Below are 20,020 nucleotides of genomic sequence, written 5' to 3' on the forward strand. Positions count from 1 at the left end.
GTGAAATTTATTTTGAAACTTGGAAGGGTGTAACGTGTGTTTCAATATCAAACATAGATGAAGTCTGAAATTATATCGCCTTGAAACTTTTAATGATATAATCAAAAGACAAGTGATGTATCAATACTTCCCTTACCTTATACATATACTTCTTAAAATATGATCTGATAAGATGGTAACCTTCAGCTGTTCAGCAAGCTGCAAAATTTCCTTGCAGTGTACAGCCTGGTTTCTTTAAGCCAAGTTTGTTTTGTTTCGGCCAGCGCTGCTTTTGTTGTTTCTAGGCCGGAACACACGCAATTTCCATTTCGCAGTGGCTCTGTGTGTGAGATTTCCAAGTTATAAGGCAACATGTTCTTGGCACTCGGCACTCAGGACTACGGACTTTAGACTCAACCTTGGCTGCATTTCTTGGCCCGTCCTGCCTTTTTTCGATTCCTGGCTACGCAAATTCGTTGTCGTCTCCGGTTTTCCGAGTGCTGCTGCTGCTGCATTGTCGCTCCACACGATTGTCAACCCTATGGAGTTGGAAAATCGGAAAAATAACCGTAGTAGGCAGTAGGCTACTGGCATTTAAATGCGAATTTTGCACGCGATCTGCAAACGGAATGTGGGACCCTGCCACATTTAAATCAAATTATTGACATTTGCTTAAAGGCCGGGCGCTTGAGTCGCATACAAATGATTTAAGTTTCGGTCGGCACTTAAAGTCGAGCACTCGCAGAGTCAGCACTAAAAAGGACTTGAGTTGAGGTCCTGATAAGAGTCGGGAATTGCCGGGCTTGCTGATGACGCCGGGTCTTGGGAGGGATTGAGTGGGGTTGGGTTGGGGGTTTTGTGGCCCCGGGGGCAGCAACCCTTTTGCCGCATTTGCGTTTGCCTTTGCTTCTGTCATGTTTTGTTTTTAATAGTTACTGAATCTCATTAGAATTTAGATGAGTCTTAATGAGTCATTGTTTTACACGTTAGACGAGCGCAGAAGACGCCGCCGCCGGTGGCAACACAAACAACAACAATACGACTGTAGTGCACTGCTCCCAAAAGTTTCCAAAGCCAGTCACGAAAACATGAAAAGGTGGCGAATTTCCGCGCAAATTTTCTCAGCACCCGCGAAAACACAGACACAAAGAGAGGAAAAGCGAGTCACAACACAATGAAATTTTCATTTGATCTGCGCGACGCGACAACTTGATGAGGCTGCACCACCCACTCTACTTTTTTCCAAGCCAAGGATGTTGCCACCTGAATTACACAGAGAGAGAAATACTGAAAGGCAAATTTAATTGATTTTTTCAAACAACTTCAGACTTCAGATACTATAGATCTAGTTATGAAATTTTATTCTAAGGTATCTGAAAAAATCATTCATAGCGCAATGGTGGTTATCACATTTGTTATGTACATGTTAAACTTATATTTTCTCAGTGCACTTACACAATACAAACGACTGGGGCCCATTTAAGTGGCAACTTAAATGCCACGCACACTTGCGGAAATGATGCTGACTCCGAGAGCTCGGTTATCAAAGATTCGTGGGGAGAATGGGCACAAAAAGGTGGCAAAGGATTGCGGCCTGGCAGCTTGTGGTAATCAGCATTAAAAATCAGCATTATCATCGGCGAGGCGGCAACGGCGTCTAATGGCATCAAAGAGACAGCGGGCTGGGAGTTCGGAATCCTTAAAGTGACTGGCGTTTCATTAGCGAGTCAAGTTGATTGGCTTTCGAGTTGGTAGCATTCAGTTGCGAGTTTGCTGCACAAACAGGCGTTGCAGCTGCAGCAGTGCGGGGACGTAATCAAGATGAAATTAAAGCGCAAAGTTTGCTTTAAGTCGACTCGTGCAGTGGCCGACGCTAATTAGATTTTTTAGTTCCACTTAGCAGCAGGACGGGGTCCACTGGCTGCTTTCTTTGCTCGCATTTCATGCAAATGAATGAAATTAAAAGCACATTATACTTTATAATGCGCCCTGATTTGCCCCCCAAAGCAAATTTAATTTAAAGATTTGCCGAGCCACCCATACAAATGGTTGTGTATATATGTCTTATCAGGACTTAGGCAGTCCCGAGATAACCGCAGTGCCAAATTGTGGGCATAAGTGACTCTCGAGAGCACATAAATGCGGCCGGGATCCCATTGATTGGGTTTTAGGGGACGGCCTTGATCAATGTCATAAGTCAGCGGCATACAAATCTCCATGTAAAAATCCTTTCACAGTTGAGTTGTCCTTTTCGGACATCCCGGGATGGCACAGCACGTCTAAGCAACTGGATTATTAACATTTCAATATAATTTGTGGGCCCACCATGGTTCATATTCACAGGACGATGACGAAGATGGGGAAGGGGAAGGTCAGCCCTAACTTTTCCTGCTGACGTCTGGGAAAATTAACGCGCCTCAGGACTTTGATCCTTTTTTATATATGTATACATGGCAGTGGGAACCCGCTGCGTGTTGGGCCCCGTATTTGCTTACATATTCATCAATTTTTGGGTTAAGTTGTGGGCGGGCTCAGGCAAGCATCCGGGTATCCGGGTTGGGTTCATATGTATCTGAATGTGGATGGATGCTGGGGCGCCCAGCACGTTTTGCGGTTGTTGGCGTCAAATTGTTTTGCTTGTTTGGGGCTTTCACTGTCACAGCGGGACGGTATCAGTGCGCAGTCGGTCAGCTGGTGGTTTTTTGACCGCCGGCTAAACGCTTTTAGCTTTAATGCACTGCCCACTTAGTTTTGGCCAGTTCATAATTGCCATTACGCATACGCCGTGTGGTCGCTTACAAAGTGAATTGCGAAATGAGATTGCCGGGCCGGTCAATAAAACATTAGGGCCCACGGATCGATGCGACTGGGACACATACATCTTGGCAAGGCCGTGGGTAGAAACTCGCTCCCTGGGGGCTGATCAACCAGCCATCCACATCCTGCCCGGAATCGTGTCCTCGATGGGGTTGCGTGTAATTAAGCGCTGCAGCTTATGTAAGACAAACAGGAAATAAGGTTTAGCACAAACGCATAAATAACAACGGCAAATCAGTAAAGCAAGGCAGCAGGCAGTGGGTAACATAAATAAAGGCATACAAACAATGAAAGCGGATAACATAAAATTTACAACAACTAAAGCCAACAGAACAGGAGCCAGCCGAAGCAGGCAGGACAAGTAGAAGCGGATAGTTGTGCACTGGGAGAAATAAATACAAGCGCTGTTCACAAAATCATGTAATGATTATAACATCCAAGCTATATACGTTAATCGTCTTAATAATTGGCTTTCTGAGGAAGTATATTAAACAAATTTGTATATGATTTCTATCAGTGTTCCAATGCCTCACACACATGGACGCTGGTGTACGCCCTGAGTAGCTTCCGTCTTTAATCAAATGGTAAAAGGAGGTGTGGCAGGAGGCACTGCTGACACACTTAGTCCAAAGGCGACTCGCAATTCCCGACAGCTGAATCACCTGGCTCACGACGATGTTAACGCTCTCGCAGAAAGTCAGGGAGGTTGATAGGTGAAGCAAGGCAGGAAGCCAGGAGGCCGGGAGGCCAGGTGAACGGAAAGGGACAGGTGCGTCCTCGGCAAATATACAAAACACTTGTAACTGCCGTGCAGCTAGCAAGGATTTATGATTAATTTATGGGCACGTGTGTGAAAGACAACGACAACGACAGTGGGCGACTGTAACGATGGCAAAAACTTAATTAACTCATTACATACGCACCGTTTTAATCAGCAAACGAGCCGAGCTAAGGCGGCGGAAGCGGGCGAAAGAAATGAAAAGCTGCCATCGCGCTTGACATTCTGACACCGAAGGCGGGTGACAGCTGAGTGTGGAGGGGGCGTGGCAGCGGAGGCAAGAACTGCCAATCGAGCCCGCGGCTCAGTGCAAATTTAAAGCAGCCTTTGACTGCAATTAGTGGCTGCCACGTCTGTCTCGCACACATACGGGCAAGAGTTACGCTACATACACTTGGCAAGTTGCGTGCCGGTATTTTTCGCCTTTTTGGCCAACCAGGCGAAAGCATTTCACCTTTGAGCCAAGTGTGCAAAGGGGCGAAAGCAATAACGTGAGAGCCGCCGGAACGAGCCCCTACGATTGATTTACAATAACCCCAACTACTCGAGCCGAGTCAAGCCGCCTCAATGTACTAAGCCACGCTCGGATCTGCCACTGCGATTACAATGGGCTCATTAACGGTGGCGTATACGCAATTTCCAATTAAATAAAAAGTGGCCACGTACACACAAACGCAGGCACTGAGGGAAAATCATTATCATTATCATTATCATTAGGTTTTACTTTAAAATCTTTAAAGATGAATAATAACTTTTCAATGAACGTATGCTTTTTTTTAATTCTGCTTATTTTTTCTAATATTTTATAGAATCAAACATAGTTTTGGTTATTTCTCCCAGTGTTTCCCTCCCTTGGTATATTTGTACACGTGAACACGCAGAGATTTACTCGTTTGGTTTGTTATTATTATTATTATTATGATAGATAGAATAGTTTACAAAACTAGACTAACTTAGATAGTATAGCATTAGCTACGGGGCTTACAGCTATATTTATTTACAATGTTATTATATCTTAATTTAGTTAATATCTAATTTGGTAACTAATTGCTGGCTTGTTATGTACAAATGCCTGTTTTGTTTTTAGATTTTGTGGTATAATTTAGTTTTTTTGAGGAAAAGTATGAGTTTTTGTATGTTATCTGGATTGGGTTTGCTAAGAAGGTCTAGAGGGTTGGTGTTGTTAAATATATCTTGCTTGGTTTGTAGGAGGGATGGGCATGAGTTAAATATGTGGTTTAAAGAAATATCACCTTGGCAAAACGGGCAAGTTGGTATTGAATTGGGATTTAGGTAGTGTTGGTGGGTTATGTTTGTGTGTCCTAGTCGAAGTCGTATTATTTTTATTTGGTCGAGTCTGGTCCAATTTGGGTGGGATTGTTTAAGGTAATCGCATGGGTGTGAGGTGTTCGTGTTAATAGATTGGTACCATGGACTGCAGTTTATTATGTGTTCTTTCTGTTTTGTCGCAAGGTCGGCTTTAAGGTGTTTTTTTATATCTGTGGTATTTATGTTTGGGGTGAGGATAAGTGGCATACTGCTTGCTGATTTTGCAGCTTGATCGGCTAATTCATTTCCTTTTATTCCTGAATGGCCAGGAATCCACATTATTTTAATTTTAGGTGCGTGTTGCGTTATTAGCGATCGTATTCTGCTTGGGTAAAAGCTGTTATTATTTGTGTTTTGAATTGAATCTACTGCTGATAGGGAGTCGGAGCAGATAATAAATTTGCCTCTTCGGTTTTTAGTAAGTTCTATTGCTTCTAGGATGGCGATTGTTTCGGAGGTGAGGACGGATGAATATGGGGGCAGTATGCCGTATTTCAAGACGTCTGTCTCCGTTGTAATGGCGAATGATATTGTGTAATTAATTTTTGAACCGTCAGTGAATATGAAATTGTGTGTTTTGAGGTTATTCTTTGTGTGTTCGTATAATTTTCTGTATTGGTCTGGAGATGTTTGTTCTTTCTTATGGATTCTAAGTGACGTGTCTATTAGATTGGGGAGGGTCCATGGTGGTTTGTTTTTATGGAGTTTTATTGGTTTGTAGGGTAGATTAAGTTCTAGGCTAAGTTTGATTGTTCGGTCTATTGTTGATGTTTTTTTCTTATTAGCTTTTTTAGGCTTTAAGAACTTATGTATTGGTGTGTTTTTGGAGAGGATTAGGTTTTGGGATAGTTTGGCTATTTGAAGGTCTCGTTTCATTTCTAAGGGGGGAGTATTCGATTCGTAAAGTAAGTTATTTATTGGGGTAGAGCGATATGCGCCGAGAGCTAGACGGATAGCGGAGTTAAACGGTGTTTTTATTTTGTTTAAAATGCTTTTGGGAGCATGGCCGTACAGAAACAAACCATACTCTAGTTTGGCTATAATTGTTGCTTTTGCGACATTAAGTAGTGTATGCGTGTTGCAGTTAAATTTAAGACTAGATAGGCATTTTATTATATTTAGCTTGTTGTGTAGTTTGGGTAGAAGTAGGTTTATGTGTGTGTTCCATTTGTATTTGTTGTTTAAGGTTATTCCTAGAATTTTTAAGGACGTAACGCTAGGAATTTGGAAGTTGTTGCAGCTTATCTTGCATGTGCAGTGACGTTTTCTGCATATGTGGAGGTGTTGACATTTGGATAGGGAAAGCGATGCCCCTGAGTAGGAGCACCAATTTTCTATATCGTCGAATAGATTGTCTAAGTTGAAATTTGTATTTGTGTTTTTGTTGAAATTTATTATAAGGAAGAAGTCGTCGGCATATGCGTTGAATTTAATTTCTTTATGTAGGGATATGATGTTGGATAATTTGTTGAATGCTATGAGGAAAAGTATTACGGATATGGGTGAACCTTGGGGGATTCCGTTGAATAGGGGTAACGGGCTTGATGTATGCGGACCGACGCGGACAGTTATTTTTCTGTTGCTCATGAAGTTTTTAATGTATTTTATTATTTTGGGACCCGTTTTCCATTCCTGCAATTGCTGGATTATGGAGTGCACACCTACTCGATCGAAGGCTCTTGAAAAATCAAGAGTGACGAGGGAGGTGTGCATTTTTGACTTCGTTATGAGATAGTCTACATAGAGTAGACAGTCCGAAGTCGATTTGCCTTTTTTGAACCCGAATTGTTTGTCGTTAATTAGGTTGTTGTATGTCACTAGCCACCAGAGTCTTTTCGCAATTATTTTATCAAGTATCTTTGCTATACAGCAGTTGAGGGAGATGGGTCGGTATGAGGAAGTTTTCGTTTTGTCGGTGTTTGGCTTAAGGATTGGGATGATTAGGCTTGTTTTGTAGGCTTGAGGTATGTGGCTATTGAATATTTCATTAAATAGTTTCGTTATTCGGTTTTTTGTTGTGTGGGAGCTATTTTTGATCATTTGATACGAGATTCTATTTAGTCCTGGAGCACATCCTTTTAATGTTTGTAGTGCTGAGCTAAGTTCTAGATACGTTATGTTCTCTTCTATGGTTTGGGCTATTGGAGAGGGGGTGTAGAGATGTATGTTATTTCTATATTTATTGTTCCGGAACTCCTCTGAAAAGTTCCAGTCGCCGGAGAGGTCAGAGAAATGTTGTGCGAATATGTTAGCAATTTCGTTGCTAGCCAATGTAGTCTCGTTATTTACTGGGTTTGTGATGGCATGAATTTGTTTTGCTGGGTTAAGTCCGCAGAAGCGTCTTATATTGGCCCATATTTTGGATGAGGGAGTAGTGGGATGGATGGTTGAGGTGAAAGAGCTGGAAGCTTCTTTTTTCCTCTTTTTTAGTTCGTATCTAAATATTGCGTTTTTGCGTCTATAGTCTAGAATGTTGTCAACAGTAATTGTGCGGTTTAATTTTTTCCAGGCAAGTTGTTTTTCTTTACGTAATTGGTCGAGGTGTTTATTCCACCATGGAACCCTGTATGGATGTGTGTTAGGTGAGGTTTGTGGGATGGAGAGGTTTGCGCTATAAAGGATGATTCTATTGATTAGAGCGGCTTCTTTGTTTACGTTGTGGGAGGTGGGGTATTTCTTGTTGGTTTGGTGGGTAAGAGCGTTGAACTGTTCCCAGTTGGCTTCTTTGAGTTTAAAAAAGGGTCTGTAGAATTTTTGTGGATTGGTTGTTGGGAATAGTGTTGTGATAATAGGGAAATGGTCGCTACCGTGAAGATCGTTTAGTATTTTCCACTTGGCGTGGGGGGCTAGGATTGGAGAGCAGAGTGTGAGGTCTATGTGTGTGTATGTATTGTGTGTTGAAAAGTGTGTGGGAGATTTGTCGTTTAACAGGATAAGGTGCATGTTGTCAATGAATCTATGAGTTATTTTTCCTCGTTTATTTGTTGTTGGGGAGCCCCAGGATGGGTGCCATCCATTAAAATCTCCCGTAATTAGAGAGGGTGTTTGTTGTATGTTAAATGTGTTATGGAGTGTCTGGTTAGTTATGTTTTTGGTCGGAGAAATGTATGTGGAAAATATGTTTAATTTAAGTTTAGATTCTATATTTATGGCTATTGCTTCTATATCGATTGTTATGTTGAGGACAGTGTGTTGTATTGACTTATGCACTAGTAGTGCTACGCCCCCAAATCTGTTGGTGGCAATATTTGTTAATAGTTTGTAGTTTATTGGGGTTGGAATGTTATTAGTGTATTGTATATGGGTTTCTTGGAGGGAAATTATGTGGGGGGAGTATTTTTTGATTAGAATAAGGAGATGGCTGTAGTTGTTTAGATATCCTTTTAGATTCCATTGGATTATAGTTAGGGACATTTGTGAGAAAATTAAAGCTTATAACTTACTTAAAGGTAGTGTTAACGGTTAGGGTTTTGTGTAGAGTTCTATATGGATTCGCTGTCGCTGTTGTTAGTGTGCTTGTTTTTGTGGGCTTTGGCCTTTAGTTTTGATGCTTTAAGGTTTATGGATAGGTTATTGGATTTATCTTTAGGGAAGATTTTTATTTTTAGGTCTTCTGTGAGTTGTGATGAGTATGCCGTAGATGGTTTTCTGGTAGGTGTGTAGTCGGTATCCATGTCTTCTAGTTTGTCGTAGCTGTGGTGGTGGTGGTGTTGGTGTGGTTGGTTGGATAGTAAGGTTGTTTTGGCTGGTTCAGTTGTTGGTGTCTTAGCTGAAGTGTTTTGTGCTGCTGATTTGGGTGTGTGGTGCGGATTTTGTTGTTGTGATTGGGTTGTGTTTGTGTGAATATTAGGTGATGGAGTGTTTGTTGTCCTCTGGGTTGTGCCGTTTGTAAGTGTTTTGGCGTAGGTGTTTTTCGTTTGGAAGCCGTGACGTTCGAAATATATGTGTTGGGCCGTTTTATGGTCAACTTTTTGTGTGGTTTTAATTGCTGTTAATTCCTGGTTTTTTATGAACGTAGGGCATTTGCGGTCAATTGGGCTGTGTTGATGGTCAAGTTCTGGGTTATTTCGGCAATTTAAGCAGTTTTTTTCGTTTGTGCATTTTTCTCCGTCGTTTGTGTGTTTTGTTTCAGAGCAATTGATGCAAGTTTCTACACTTTTGCATATGGGTGTTGGATGACCGAAGCGGAGGCATTTTTTGCATCGAAGTGGGAGTGGGATATAGTCTCGTACTCGGACTGTTTCGTACCCGATTCGTACTATCTCGGGGAGCTTATGCGATTCAAAGGTTATAATTATGAGTCCAGTTTCAACTAATGTGATGTTGTTGGTGTCGGAGTTAGAGTTGGGGTTTTGCCGTTTCATTATTTTTTTAACTTCAGATACTTTTTGTGGTTTTAGTTCTTGTAGAATTGTGTCTTCGTCGATGTGTCTAAGGTCGTTACAGTAAATAACTCCCTTAGAGAAGTTTAATGTTTTATGTTCACTTGCTGTTACATCCTCATCTGCAATTTTTGTTAGTTTTAGGAGTTTTCTGGCTTGTAATTCATTTTTGGTTTTTATTAGCAGGTTGCCGTCTCTTGTACGTTTGCATCCCTCAACTTCTCCTCCACAGGCAAAGTCCACCGATTTTTTTATGATGAATGGTGAAGTTCTTTCGAAAGAGTTGTTGTCATTTCTTTTAATAATTATAAATTTAGGTTCGCCTAATTGGGATTGGTATGTTTTTGAAGTGATTTTGTAAATGTTTGGTGGGTCTGTCATGATTGTTGGTTAAGGGCTTGAGCCCGGATTAGCGGTATTGTTGTTTTTGTTGTTAAGTTTTTTATTTTCTCTTTGTGGTTGATATTTGTTTATCAAGATTTTGCTGATAAGAGTTTTGGGCTTACGCGAAGCGAGGCTTTAGACTGAGAGGCACGACTTATCTCTTCGGAGGTTGAAGTGGTACTGACGTTTGGTTTGTGTTTTTAAAAGGCCAACAGGCCGCACTCAGAACGAATCTACTTATTCAGCCCGCCCAGGATCCCGCGCCTTAACGTTTCACCATCAGTTCCGCTGGCTCTGGGAAATTCCTTTTAATATTTATTTAACACAAAAGCTTTCCGCATTTCGCATTTTGCCTTCGCTGCGGCCGCGACGACGACGTTGCCGTTAATTTTTCGCTTTGCTTTTCATTTTCGCAAAATTACCGGAAATGTTAATTTCTGCACGTGCAGCAGACAAGGCCGTTGGGTGGTGGGCAGTGGGCGGTAGGCGGTGTGCGATGGGTTATGGGTGATGGGTGGGTCTGGGCCACGCCCAGCGGCGTTGTCAGCCTCGAATGTTGTCGTCGTCGCAGTCGTCAGTGGGCCCCAGCTGAATAGTGCTAATTATTTAGGGTAAGAATTCACTGTGTTTTTGTGTTTGTACGAATGGGAAGAGGCGTTGTTGGGCTGACCCCCGAAAAAAAAAACCCCGTTGCATTGGCCCTTAACCCATTACCACCCCACGTGCGTCGCTGCGATGGCGCTGCCTTTGCTTTCGCCTTTCGCCAAATCTTGGCTGCGAGTCTCGCTGCTGAGCGCTGAGCTGGGCTCAACCGAACTGAGCTGACACAAGAGCGCACGAAGGACAACGAGCGCCAGCAGAACCACCAGGACTAACTAAGCCACCCAGATGCCAGCCCACTTGCCTTCGCATTCGCGACTTTTTTCTGTGCCAAAGAGACAAAGCACACAAAAATAATAATAAATGATTGCGATTCGTGCAAGTGTGGGTGTGTTTGCTTTGCATGTGAGCTTCTTATTGTATAAGCGTACACTGGAAAATATCTGCAATCTGCAATACAGCAATCGAAATTCCCAATAAATGCATGAAATATTTATTAGCGGATAAGAAAGAATTTTTATATTAATTGAGGTTTATATTCTTTGTATAATACATGCAGTGTGCTTTAAAAAAGTATAATCTTTTCCGAGAATTTAAATTGCAAAAAGTTGTTCAATGCTCAAAGTTTCTTGTCAGTTAGATCCTTGAGCTCTTATAGTGTTTTGCGGTGCAGAGATAGGTGGTTGTTGGGTGGACGGTCGCACCACCCACTGCACTTGTGTTTGTGCAGCCTGCATGACAGCGAATGGCTTTGAGTTTGTGCATGTGTACACGATGTTTGGCCTGATGATGGGGCCAGAAGATTCGAGCGTGGAAAGTTTACTTAGATGAATGGGTTAATTAGTATTAATGGGGACGTTCTTCAGGGGATGTTCTCTTTGCATAAGAGATACACAGTGGGCAAAGTTTTCCGCGACGTATCTGAAAAACTAATACAGTGTGAGTGGCCGGGGACTCGGGAACTTTTGTCATCGCCTTCGCCCAGCCATTTGAACCCATCAATCTGCGCGGCTCCTTTGTGATTTCAATTAACTTATCTCTGCTTATGCAGCATAAAATTATATATGTGAAAGTTCTGCTTCTTAGAGTTTTTGCGTGCTTTTTTTTATGAATATGTATTAAAGCACAACGTCAGCGTTGGCAATAAATTGCGAAATAAAAGCGCATGACTTGGGTTTCTCTTTTGATTTGCGTTTTTATCTGGCGCATATTTTGTGCGATTCACGATGCGCCAACGGCATCAACCCTTTCCCCAAAAGTCCCAGTGAATATCTGTGAAAATCTGCGAAAAAACCGATACTCAACTTGACACTCCCGCTCTTTTTTTGCAGAACAATTCCACATCTTTGTCGGCGACTTGAGCTCAGAAATTGAAACTCAGCAATTGCGCGAAGCATTCACACCATTCGGCGAAATCTCGTAAGTATTAAAATGCAAATTTTCCATTTGCCAGTTAACTCGGAATTGCCTTTTTCCCATTTTCCCCAATTCTGCAGCTTTTATTTCGCCTTTTTCCCCTTTTTTTTTGCGAAAATTTTCCTGTCACACATTCTCTGATTATTGACAGGCCCGTGTGGAGAAGGCTCGCAACTCGCAACTCGCTACTCCATAAAAAATTCATAACTGAACGGCAAAAAATGAATTTATGCAAATGCCACTTTGGCCGAACTCTTTTCGCTGTCTGTAAGTGTCGCCAGAAGCGAGGGAGGGTGAGGCAAAAAGACGGGGCATTCAAATATTTAAGTTGCTATTTTTCGGCATGAAATGGCAAAGTCACTAGCCACCCACAACCACTTACCACCCACGAGCCACCTCCTCTCCCGTGGCAACGACAGCATCAAAAACTTGGCTTAATTAACTTCTGTTTAATCGCAAAGTTTCGAGTCAAAATGTTAGTCCGTCTCCTGGGAGGAGCTGCTGCTCCTCCACCTCCTCCGCCCACAAAAAGAGGCCCTGCGGCGGCTTATCAAAAATTACGCCAAAGTATTTGATTTTCGGATTTGCCGCTTGTTTGAACCACGAAACGGAGGACTCAGTCAGACTCAGTCTATCAGCAAATCTGCTCTGCTCATCTTCCGGCCGATGGCCAATTTAAATTTTAATAATTTGAAAATCATTCTAATGACTCTGGCATGATTGGGTTAAAGGGTTCTCTGATTCGCTAATGAGCTCATGTCAGGTCATGTCTTTCATCAAAAGCGGTTGACAGTGTTGTGTTTGCATAACTTGAATATGAAATTTAGGGAAGTGTTTAAAAGTCTGCAATTCCAATTCAGAATAAGCCCGAGTAAGCCCGATTGTTGCCTACTCTTAGGCACCTTTTAATAAAACACGTTTACAAGTTAACCTCAGCCAGGAATAGAAAAACGATACCACTCCCAATCACTGCCTGTTGACAACCGTATCGATGGCTACGCATTTCAGTCCCATTGAACAATCGTTTGGCACCTTTGTGATAGCTATCGCTGACATCATTATCGCCGATACTCCCTGAAAACCCATCCCACATCGCCAGCTGATTATCTTCGAAGGATGTTGCAGGTTGGGTGGTCGATGGTGGGTAGGGAGAGGGACGGGGTTGGTATGGGACCGGCTTAAAGAACTTTATTTCTTATGGCTTTTCCTTGGGAGCCGAGTCGATCTGCTAGCCAACATGTCAAAACGCTTAACGCACAAAGTCGCCGGGATTCGGTCGTGCGGCTCCCAAGGATCAAGATGTCCCCTCTCCGGCTGTCAAAACTTTTATGCGTGCCTGGCGTTGTTTGCCCTTTTTTTTGGCTTTGTTTTTCTGCTTTTTTTCGGGGCATTGTTGCCCGGCTTGGTGTTGCCTGGTTTTGGCATTATATATATATATATATTTTTTTTTTCGTCGGAGGTCCCAGCGCATTTTGTTTCGTTTTGTTAAATGCGCGGCGCGTGTGAATATTTAATAAGACCTGGCAACAAGCCCCAGAAGCCAAAGCCCAAAACAAAGTCAAAGCCTGGCCGAAAGACCCGATGGGTTCGCTAGCTCGGCGTTTTACTTATAATAATCATAAAAAAAAGTTGCCGGCCAGCGTCGCCAACTTCGCCGCCGCTGTGGTTTATGCTTCATAAATGAAAAGTAAACTGCCGGACCGGGGGTAATTGCCAAAGTTTCCTGGCAGCCCGCTTTAGTGCGGTGTCGAGGCCCCAATTGTCCAAATGAGAAGTCGTACAGCCGCTGGGGGAAATCAATTTGGGCCCCCGAGTCGGAAGTTGGCCAATTGGCACAAGTGCCGGGTCACTAGTGTAAGTGACCAAAACGAGCTGGTCCTTTTATCCCGCAGCCGTAATGAGCGCAGTTCGATTTGGTAGAAGGGAATGTATCAAGATGGGGGCAAATCACGGTTCGGATGGCAGAAATTCATCAAAAACTTTATCGTTATCTTAAAGCCCAGCGATGAGATGACCGTACTGGCTTCTTGGCAGCTCAAATCCGAAAGCTTTCCTTGGCAAACTGCAAGATAAATAAAAAGTTTGCGGCATGAGGTCAGATTTCTAATTTCCGAATTACAAGGGGCCACGCCCACTTCCACGCCCAAGCCGGCAAACACAGACTGAATATATTTGTATTTGTACTCGAACGGAAATATTTGAACACGTCGGCCAGACGAAGACGCAGGCGGAGTCCTCGAGAGATGTCTTTATTAGGAATTTGCATAAATTTTAAAGTTTGCCAGGACTTCCGTTCGGCTGAAAGGCAGGGTACAAAATATATATATTTAAGACTTAGTGAACTCTGTTCGGGACTTTAATGTTTACATTTCGTGTTATTTTCTCTCATTTTCTTGCAGCGACTGTCGCGTGGTGCGCGATCCACAAACCTTGAAGTCGAAGGGCTATGGCTTTGTGTCCTTCATCAAGAAATCGGTAAGAGCCGCCAATGGCATTAGCATATTTAAGTGCATATTTATGCAGTCGTGCACAGGCTCTTTCTTTGAATTTGGCAAAGCACGCACAAAAATATCAAAAAATTTGGTTTTACTAAAAATAACATTTTGAATAATGCTGAAGAAATCTCATATAGATTGTATATATCATTTAATTTTTATTACCTTGTAAAACCTTATTTATTTGAGATGACTTTATTCAAGTGATATTTTTCACCGTGTCCTTCTTACCACGATTCTGCTTCTGACCGTCTCTCTGTGTTCATTATCGCCCCGCAGGAAGCCGAAAGCGCCATCACGGCCATGAATGGCCAATGGCTTGGCTCCCGCTCAATTCGCACGAATTGGGCCACACGGAAACCGCCGGCGAGTAAAGGTAAGGAAATCATGAGTGTCACTCCAGTCGGCAGGCCAACAAAGTTTCCGGTGTGCGTACACTCCGGACTTTCGACTACCGACTACGGACTTGGGACCCGGACCCGGACTCGAACTGAAACTCAAACTCGAACCGAAGCTCCGTCTCGAGCGAAGAGCCAGACGACGCGTCGTTCTTATTACAGGAAATTATGGCAATGAATGCCAAAGGTAGAGCGACACAGGCACAATGCCAGGGCCAAATGTGATGCTGGGAAATGGCTGGGAAAATCGGGGGAAGGCGACGGCATTCAGGAAAACCGCTCGCTATTTATAAACGTCGCACAAATTTTCTGCCAGATTATGTTTTCTTAATAATTTTTGTCCTTTCTTAACCGCACGCGTTTAATTTCCGTAATGGCCTGTACCCAATTTGGTTTTAACTTTTTCAATTAGACGACCCAGAAATAAGTACTGAAGCTACTAAGCAAGAAAGAAAAACCCCATTCAATTAGGCCCCGGCAAATCAATTTTCATTTGGGCCCAACGACACGCCCCCCAATTTATGGCCACGGATCGTTGTCAACCGCACAGACTTTCCAGGACCTTAACCGTAACTATATCCTTAGGCGGGGGCGTAATCATTATTAACAGCGGACAAACATGCGCGGGGCTTCCCCCGCCGTTTGGCTCTCATAAATCAAAACTTAACGCATATTTGCATGTTTTAACATAATTTTTATTTGTTAGACATACATACGCCGTGAGTGGCGGAGATTCGGAGGGAATCAGATAAATAAATTTTGCCAACACGAAACTATTATCATAAAGGACGACCCACACATACACAGGCGCACAAGGCAAACAGGGTTACACAACGAATATTTTGGGGAAAATAGTTGGAGACAAGGTGGAATTTATCGTGCAAAGGCCCGAAAACTGTTGAAGGGTTCGGTAAACGTGAAGGAAGACGGAACGGACGGGACGACTTTTCCGAATATAATATTTTCCCTTTGCATTTATATTGTTGTCATAAAAAACGCCTATGAAAGCTTAAGCGTATTTTTATTGGTCTCATTGTTTATTTGACTCTGTCACGGTTTTGTCTGCTCCACTCTATCTGCTGCTCTATGGGGTGAAGTGGAGTAAAGCCAAATTACCGAACGGTAGTTGGGGGCATCATGTAATACAAGTTATTATTAGCAATTTGACAGCGAAATAATTTTGATTTTTTGATCGTCTCGATGGGCTGAGTCGGCACTAGAAAAGTGAGTAGTATACGATACACAATCGCTAAAGGCTTTTTATGTTCCGCTCACATATGCAAGGGTTGAAAAATTGTATATGCGGGGCATCTGGGTGGATGGGTGTATAGGTTTTATGGTCCGCCTAGCGACTGCTGGCGAAACTTTACGATTTGTAGCACTCAACTCATTTCGCATTTGGCATTCGCATTACTTCATGTTTTACGCAGCCACTTTGCCCGATTCTTTTGGCAATCCCATCCAGTTGGCCCGGCATTTTTATGTTTTAAGCAGGCTGCACATTTCACGTCCGTCCGCGTTTAGTGGGCCACTCATGTGTCTGCCCCATTGTTGCTAAAGATTTACGATCCGGCGCAATTGCGCATTTTACAGTTGTGACAATTTTGGCGACGCTTTGCAATTTCGTCCTGGCTAAGAGTTTCTCAGCACCGCCCTTCGTTCCTTTACTTCACCGGGTTTATAACAAACGCATTTGCCGCGAACCTTTTTTATGGCCCTGCCCTGAGAAGAAAGGAAAAGTTGCCGCAAAGTTTTTACCTTTGTCAAACAAGACCTGAGACTCTATTCCGCTGCAAGCCCATAAATATGAACCGAAATACCAGCAAGCTCATTATGGTAATAACTTAATTAACCAGAAACAATATGCCGACGACAAAAGACGACAGAGCTGCCGTATGACAAATTTCTTTGCCGAAACTATTTGACTTTTGACCCGGCTGTGTGGGCGGTAGTTTATTGGCCAACTCGCAGGAAAATATTCGCAAAAGTTTGAGTTACCTGAACCCGTTACAGGCAGTCGCCAGTTGACGCAATAAATCAAAATTTTATGCAGAGTTGCGCACAATTAAGTAAAAGTTTAAATGCCTTAATGCGTTGGGGATGGGGACTTAAATATAGATATCCATGGGTGGAGTTAAGGTAGAAAACGGTAGAGTTCGTAATATATTTAATATGAATTGTTGCAAATATCGATATTTCGGTATTTTTCGGTGGAAACCAATGTGCGTCCCAATTAGCATACTGCCACGCCCATGCCAGACGCCCCTTGGCAGAGTCCTGGAAAAAAATCCGAGCATTTCCATGCATATTAATTACTTTTGAATTTGCTCAAGTGTTTGCCACGTCCTTCAGGCTCGTGTTGTTTTTGCAGCGTGTAAAAATGTGAATTATTTATGTTAATGATTCGGTGATTATTTCATGATTTAGTTTTACATGCCTATAATTGCTCATTAAAATTTCAAATCGCCGGCGAAAATGGGAGCACCTGCCCGCTGGCATTCGCATTCTGGCCATTTGGTCCCATAATGGCCATTGGGCTGACCAGACTTCAATTATTTGTGTCTGGCCCACGACGCCCACGGATTGAAAATGGGAAATTGGGAAATGGGGAAATGGGAATGCACATGGTTTGTCGTAGACAAAAATGTGCGATAATTATGGCCATGCTGGGCTGAAAGCGCTTTAATTTGCTGCTGACATGAAACTTGGCCAAGTTAACTCAGCGCCAAGGCTCCGGTCACGTAGGGCGTGTGCGAATGTGTGAGGCTCGTTGGTTGAAGTTTTCAAAATTTAATTACACCTATTTAAAGGCGTAAAAAAGAAATTAGAGAAAACAAAAAGTGGAAATAATAAGGGCCAAAATGCAGGCGCACACAAGCACAAAGCAAAGTGCAAATTAGTGAAACATGGCGCTCTAAAGTATGAAATGTTTCTTATACGAGGGCACTGAGAACAATTGCATGTCACATGCCAAACGTAAAAAGAAATTTTACATAAAGAACACGTCAATATTTAAATTAAATTATTAAAATACTTAGTTATTTAAGGTAATTTTTCTCAGTGCTCTGGCTTTGATTTGCGTGTGTATGCGTGGCGAAAGCGCATACGTTTGTGGCAAAAGCTTTCGAAAGTATTTGCGAGCTTGTTAGTTTTCCGTGTTTTTCGGCTGCACCCTCGGTTAGGAGCCGTGATTGTTGTTGTTTGGTGGCGTGTGTGTGCAGCAATCCTGTTGCATGTCATTGAGCCATATTTTTGTGTTTTCTTCGGCATGTTCGCTGCGCAGTCGAAGGCAAAACAAAAAGCAGTCGCACACACGCGCACACACAGAAATCCAGACATCCTGCAATGGCATTTTGAGTGGTCGAAATGGAGGGAGTTGGCCAGCAGTTGCCTGCCATTAACAGAGCATGTTAAGTAGGCCTTGATCCAGAAGGTCCTTGCAGCCAGCCATCCCTTCGATCTGTGGCAGTGTCATTAGAACTATAGCCCTCCACAAAAGAATGCGTGTAAATCCCAGCGAAAAACTAAACAAAGACATAAACACGCAAGGCAGGCATTATTTTTAAAAGTGCAAATTTAGTTTTAACCTCAAAGGAAGTAATTAGTGTAGCTTTGCATACAAATACGTGCATTCATGGCGTATACGGAACAACAATCAGGGCAACGACAACGACAATGTGGGGTTGTTTCAGACCATTACTATACATATATATGTGGTGTATATTGTGCAGGGCGTACAGTGAGTGCAAAAAGCATGGCGACAATAAAACGGCATACGAAAAATGTATATCCACAAAATACGTATAATAAAAAATGCAATAACAACCGCAACAATTTTAAATATGCACCGGCAACAACAAGAAAGCAACGATAAATGGTGTTGCAGCACCGCCCCCTTCAGACCAAACTCACACACTTACACTTACTCACACACACTCACTCGCTCGGTGGAGCACATGCATATAGGAACCGCACACACACAAGCATATTGACTAAGTGCATGCGGTTATTTTAATTACCAAAACGTTGCCGAGCCGAGGCTGCTCTCTCGTTGCGTTGCTGCCGTTGTTGCGGGTAAATCCGTTAATTAATTTGCATATTAATCATGCAGCTGGCAAATAAAAAACCGACTCGAACAGAAAAACAGCCTTTCATAAATTGTCGTTGGAGGCGGCAACATTAAATCCAGATCCATCAAACCAATACACGCCGTGTAACACTTGCATCCACATTTCATCACCCGCAGAGAACATCAAGCCGTTGACCTTCGACGAGGTCTACAATCAGAGCAGTCCCTCCAATTGCACCGTTTACGTGGGCGGCGTCAACAGCGCCCTCACCGCCCTCAGCGAGGAGGTCCTCCAGAAGACCTTCGCCCCCTACGGCGCGATACAGGAGATTCGCGTCTTCAAGGACAAGGGATACGCTTTCGTGCGGTAAGCAAAGTCATCTTAAAAATGCATTTTTTTTAGAAATCCTCAGTTAACTAGGTCATAATTTTTTATATTCTCTAGTACTATGAAACTATTATATTATCTACCAATATCTTAATAATTTCTTCCATTTCTACGACAGCTTCTCCACCAAGGAGGCGGCCACTCACGCCATCGTGGGCGTACACAACACCGAGATCAACGCCCAGCCGGTGAAGTGCTCGTGGGGCAAGGAGAGTGGTGACCCCAACAATGCGCAGACCATCGCCACCCAGGCCCTGAACAGTGCCGCCGCTGCTGCCGCCGGTTTCCCGTATGGAGTGGGCGCGGCTGCTGCCGCCGCCGCCTACGGACAGCAGCTGGCCGCCACGGGCTGCTGGTACTCGCCCACGCCCACCTACCCGGCTTCCTCGGCCACCGCCGCAGCGGTGACCCCAGCGGCGGCCAGTGCAGCCGCCGTGCAGAACCAGTTCCTGCAGGGCATACAGGGCTATCACTTCGGCCAGTACGGCGGATATCAGCAGGGATACATGGGGTGAGTGGAAGTGCTGGTGTGGAGGTGGGTCTTTGGATTAGGGACTCAATGGTGGGTGGTCAGGGTTGTCGGGGTGGTCATCCATTGTCATTGGATTTGCGCGCAATAATTTAATTGGTTGATTTGTCTGTTTGGAACAGAGCGACAAAGTTGCACGGAAAGAAACGAATAATCTGAGTAGTTTTTAGAATTTAATTAAATTCAAGTTTAAAGAGTCCATTAAAGTGTATCGTGTGGTAAAGGTTCAAAAATATAATATTTAACACGAAAATTATCTGTGAAAGTACCCATTATTTCTTTCCGTGCATGGATGCAAATCCAAAAGCTGCCCGTTCCATCCGTGTACTTTGTGCAATGATTGAACCGCCACCAGGGATCGGGTAAAACAACAACAACAACAAGAACAGCCACCAACAACGACAACATGACGGATGGGTGAATTCATTTGCTAATTGCGAAAGTTTTTCATTTGCA

At 43.2% G+C, this 20,020-nt stretch overlaps 1 protein-coding gene across 5 annotated transcripts in view, besides 1 other annotated feature; it reads left to right on the forward strand.

Moving 5' to 3' along the window:
• trv (trivet) overlaps nt 1-20,020 on the forward strand; it is a 64,126-nt gene that overhangs the window by 37,462 nt on the left and 6,644 nt on the right. For all 5 annotated transcript variants that reach the window (NM_001170283.3, NM_001276104.1, NM_001276103.1 and 2 more), the window contains 5 exons: nt 11,601-11,688; nt 14,085-14,160; nt 14,460-14,556; nt 18,825-19,014; nt 19,154-19,546. In NM_001170283.3, the coding sequence (NP_001163754.3) occupies nt 11,601-11,688; nt 14,085-14,160; nt 14,460-14,556; nt 18,825-19,014; nt 19,154-19,546 (844 nt within the window). The remainder of the gene's footprint in view (nt 1-11,600; nt 11,689-14,084; nt 14,161-14,459; nt 14,557-18,824; nt 19,015-19,153; nt 19,547-20,020) is intronic.
• Nucleotides 4,482-9,852: a mobile genetic element.

This window comes from Drosophila melanogaster, chromosome 3R, assembly GCF_000001215.4.
Source record: "Drosophila melanogaster chromosome 3R".
Classification (NCBI taxonomy): domain Eukaryota; kingdom Metazoa; phylum Arthropoda; class Insecta; order Diptera; family Drosophilidae; genus Drosophila; species Drosophila melanogaster.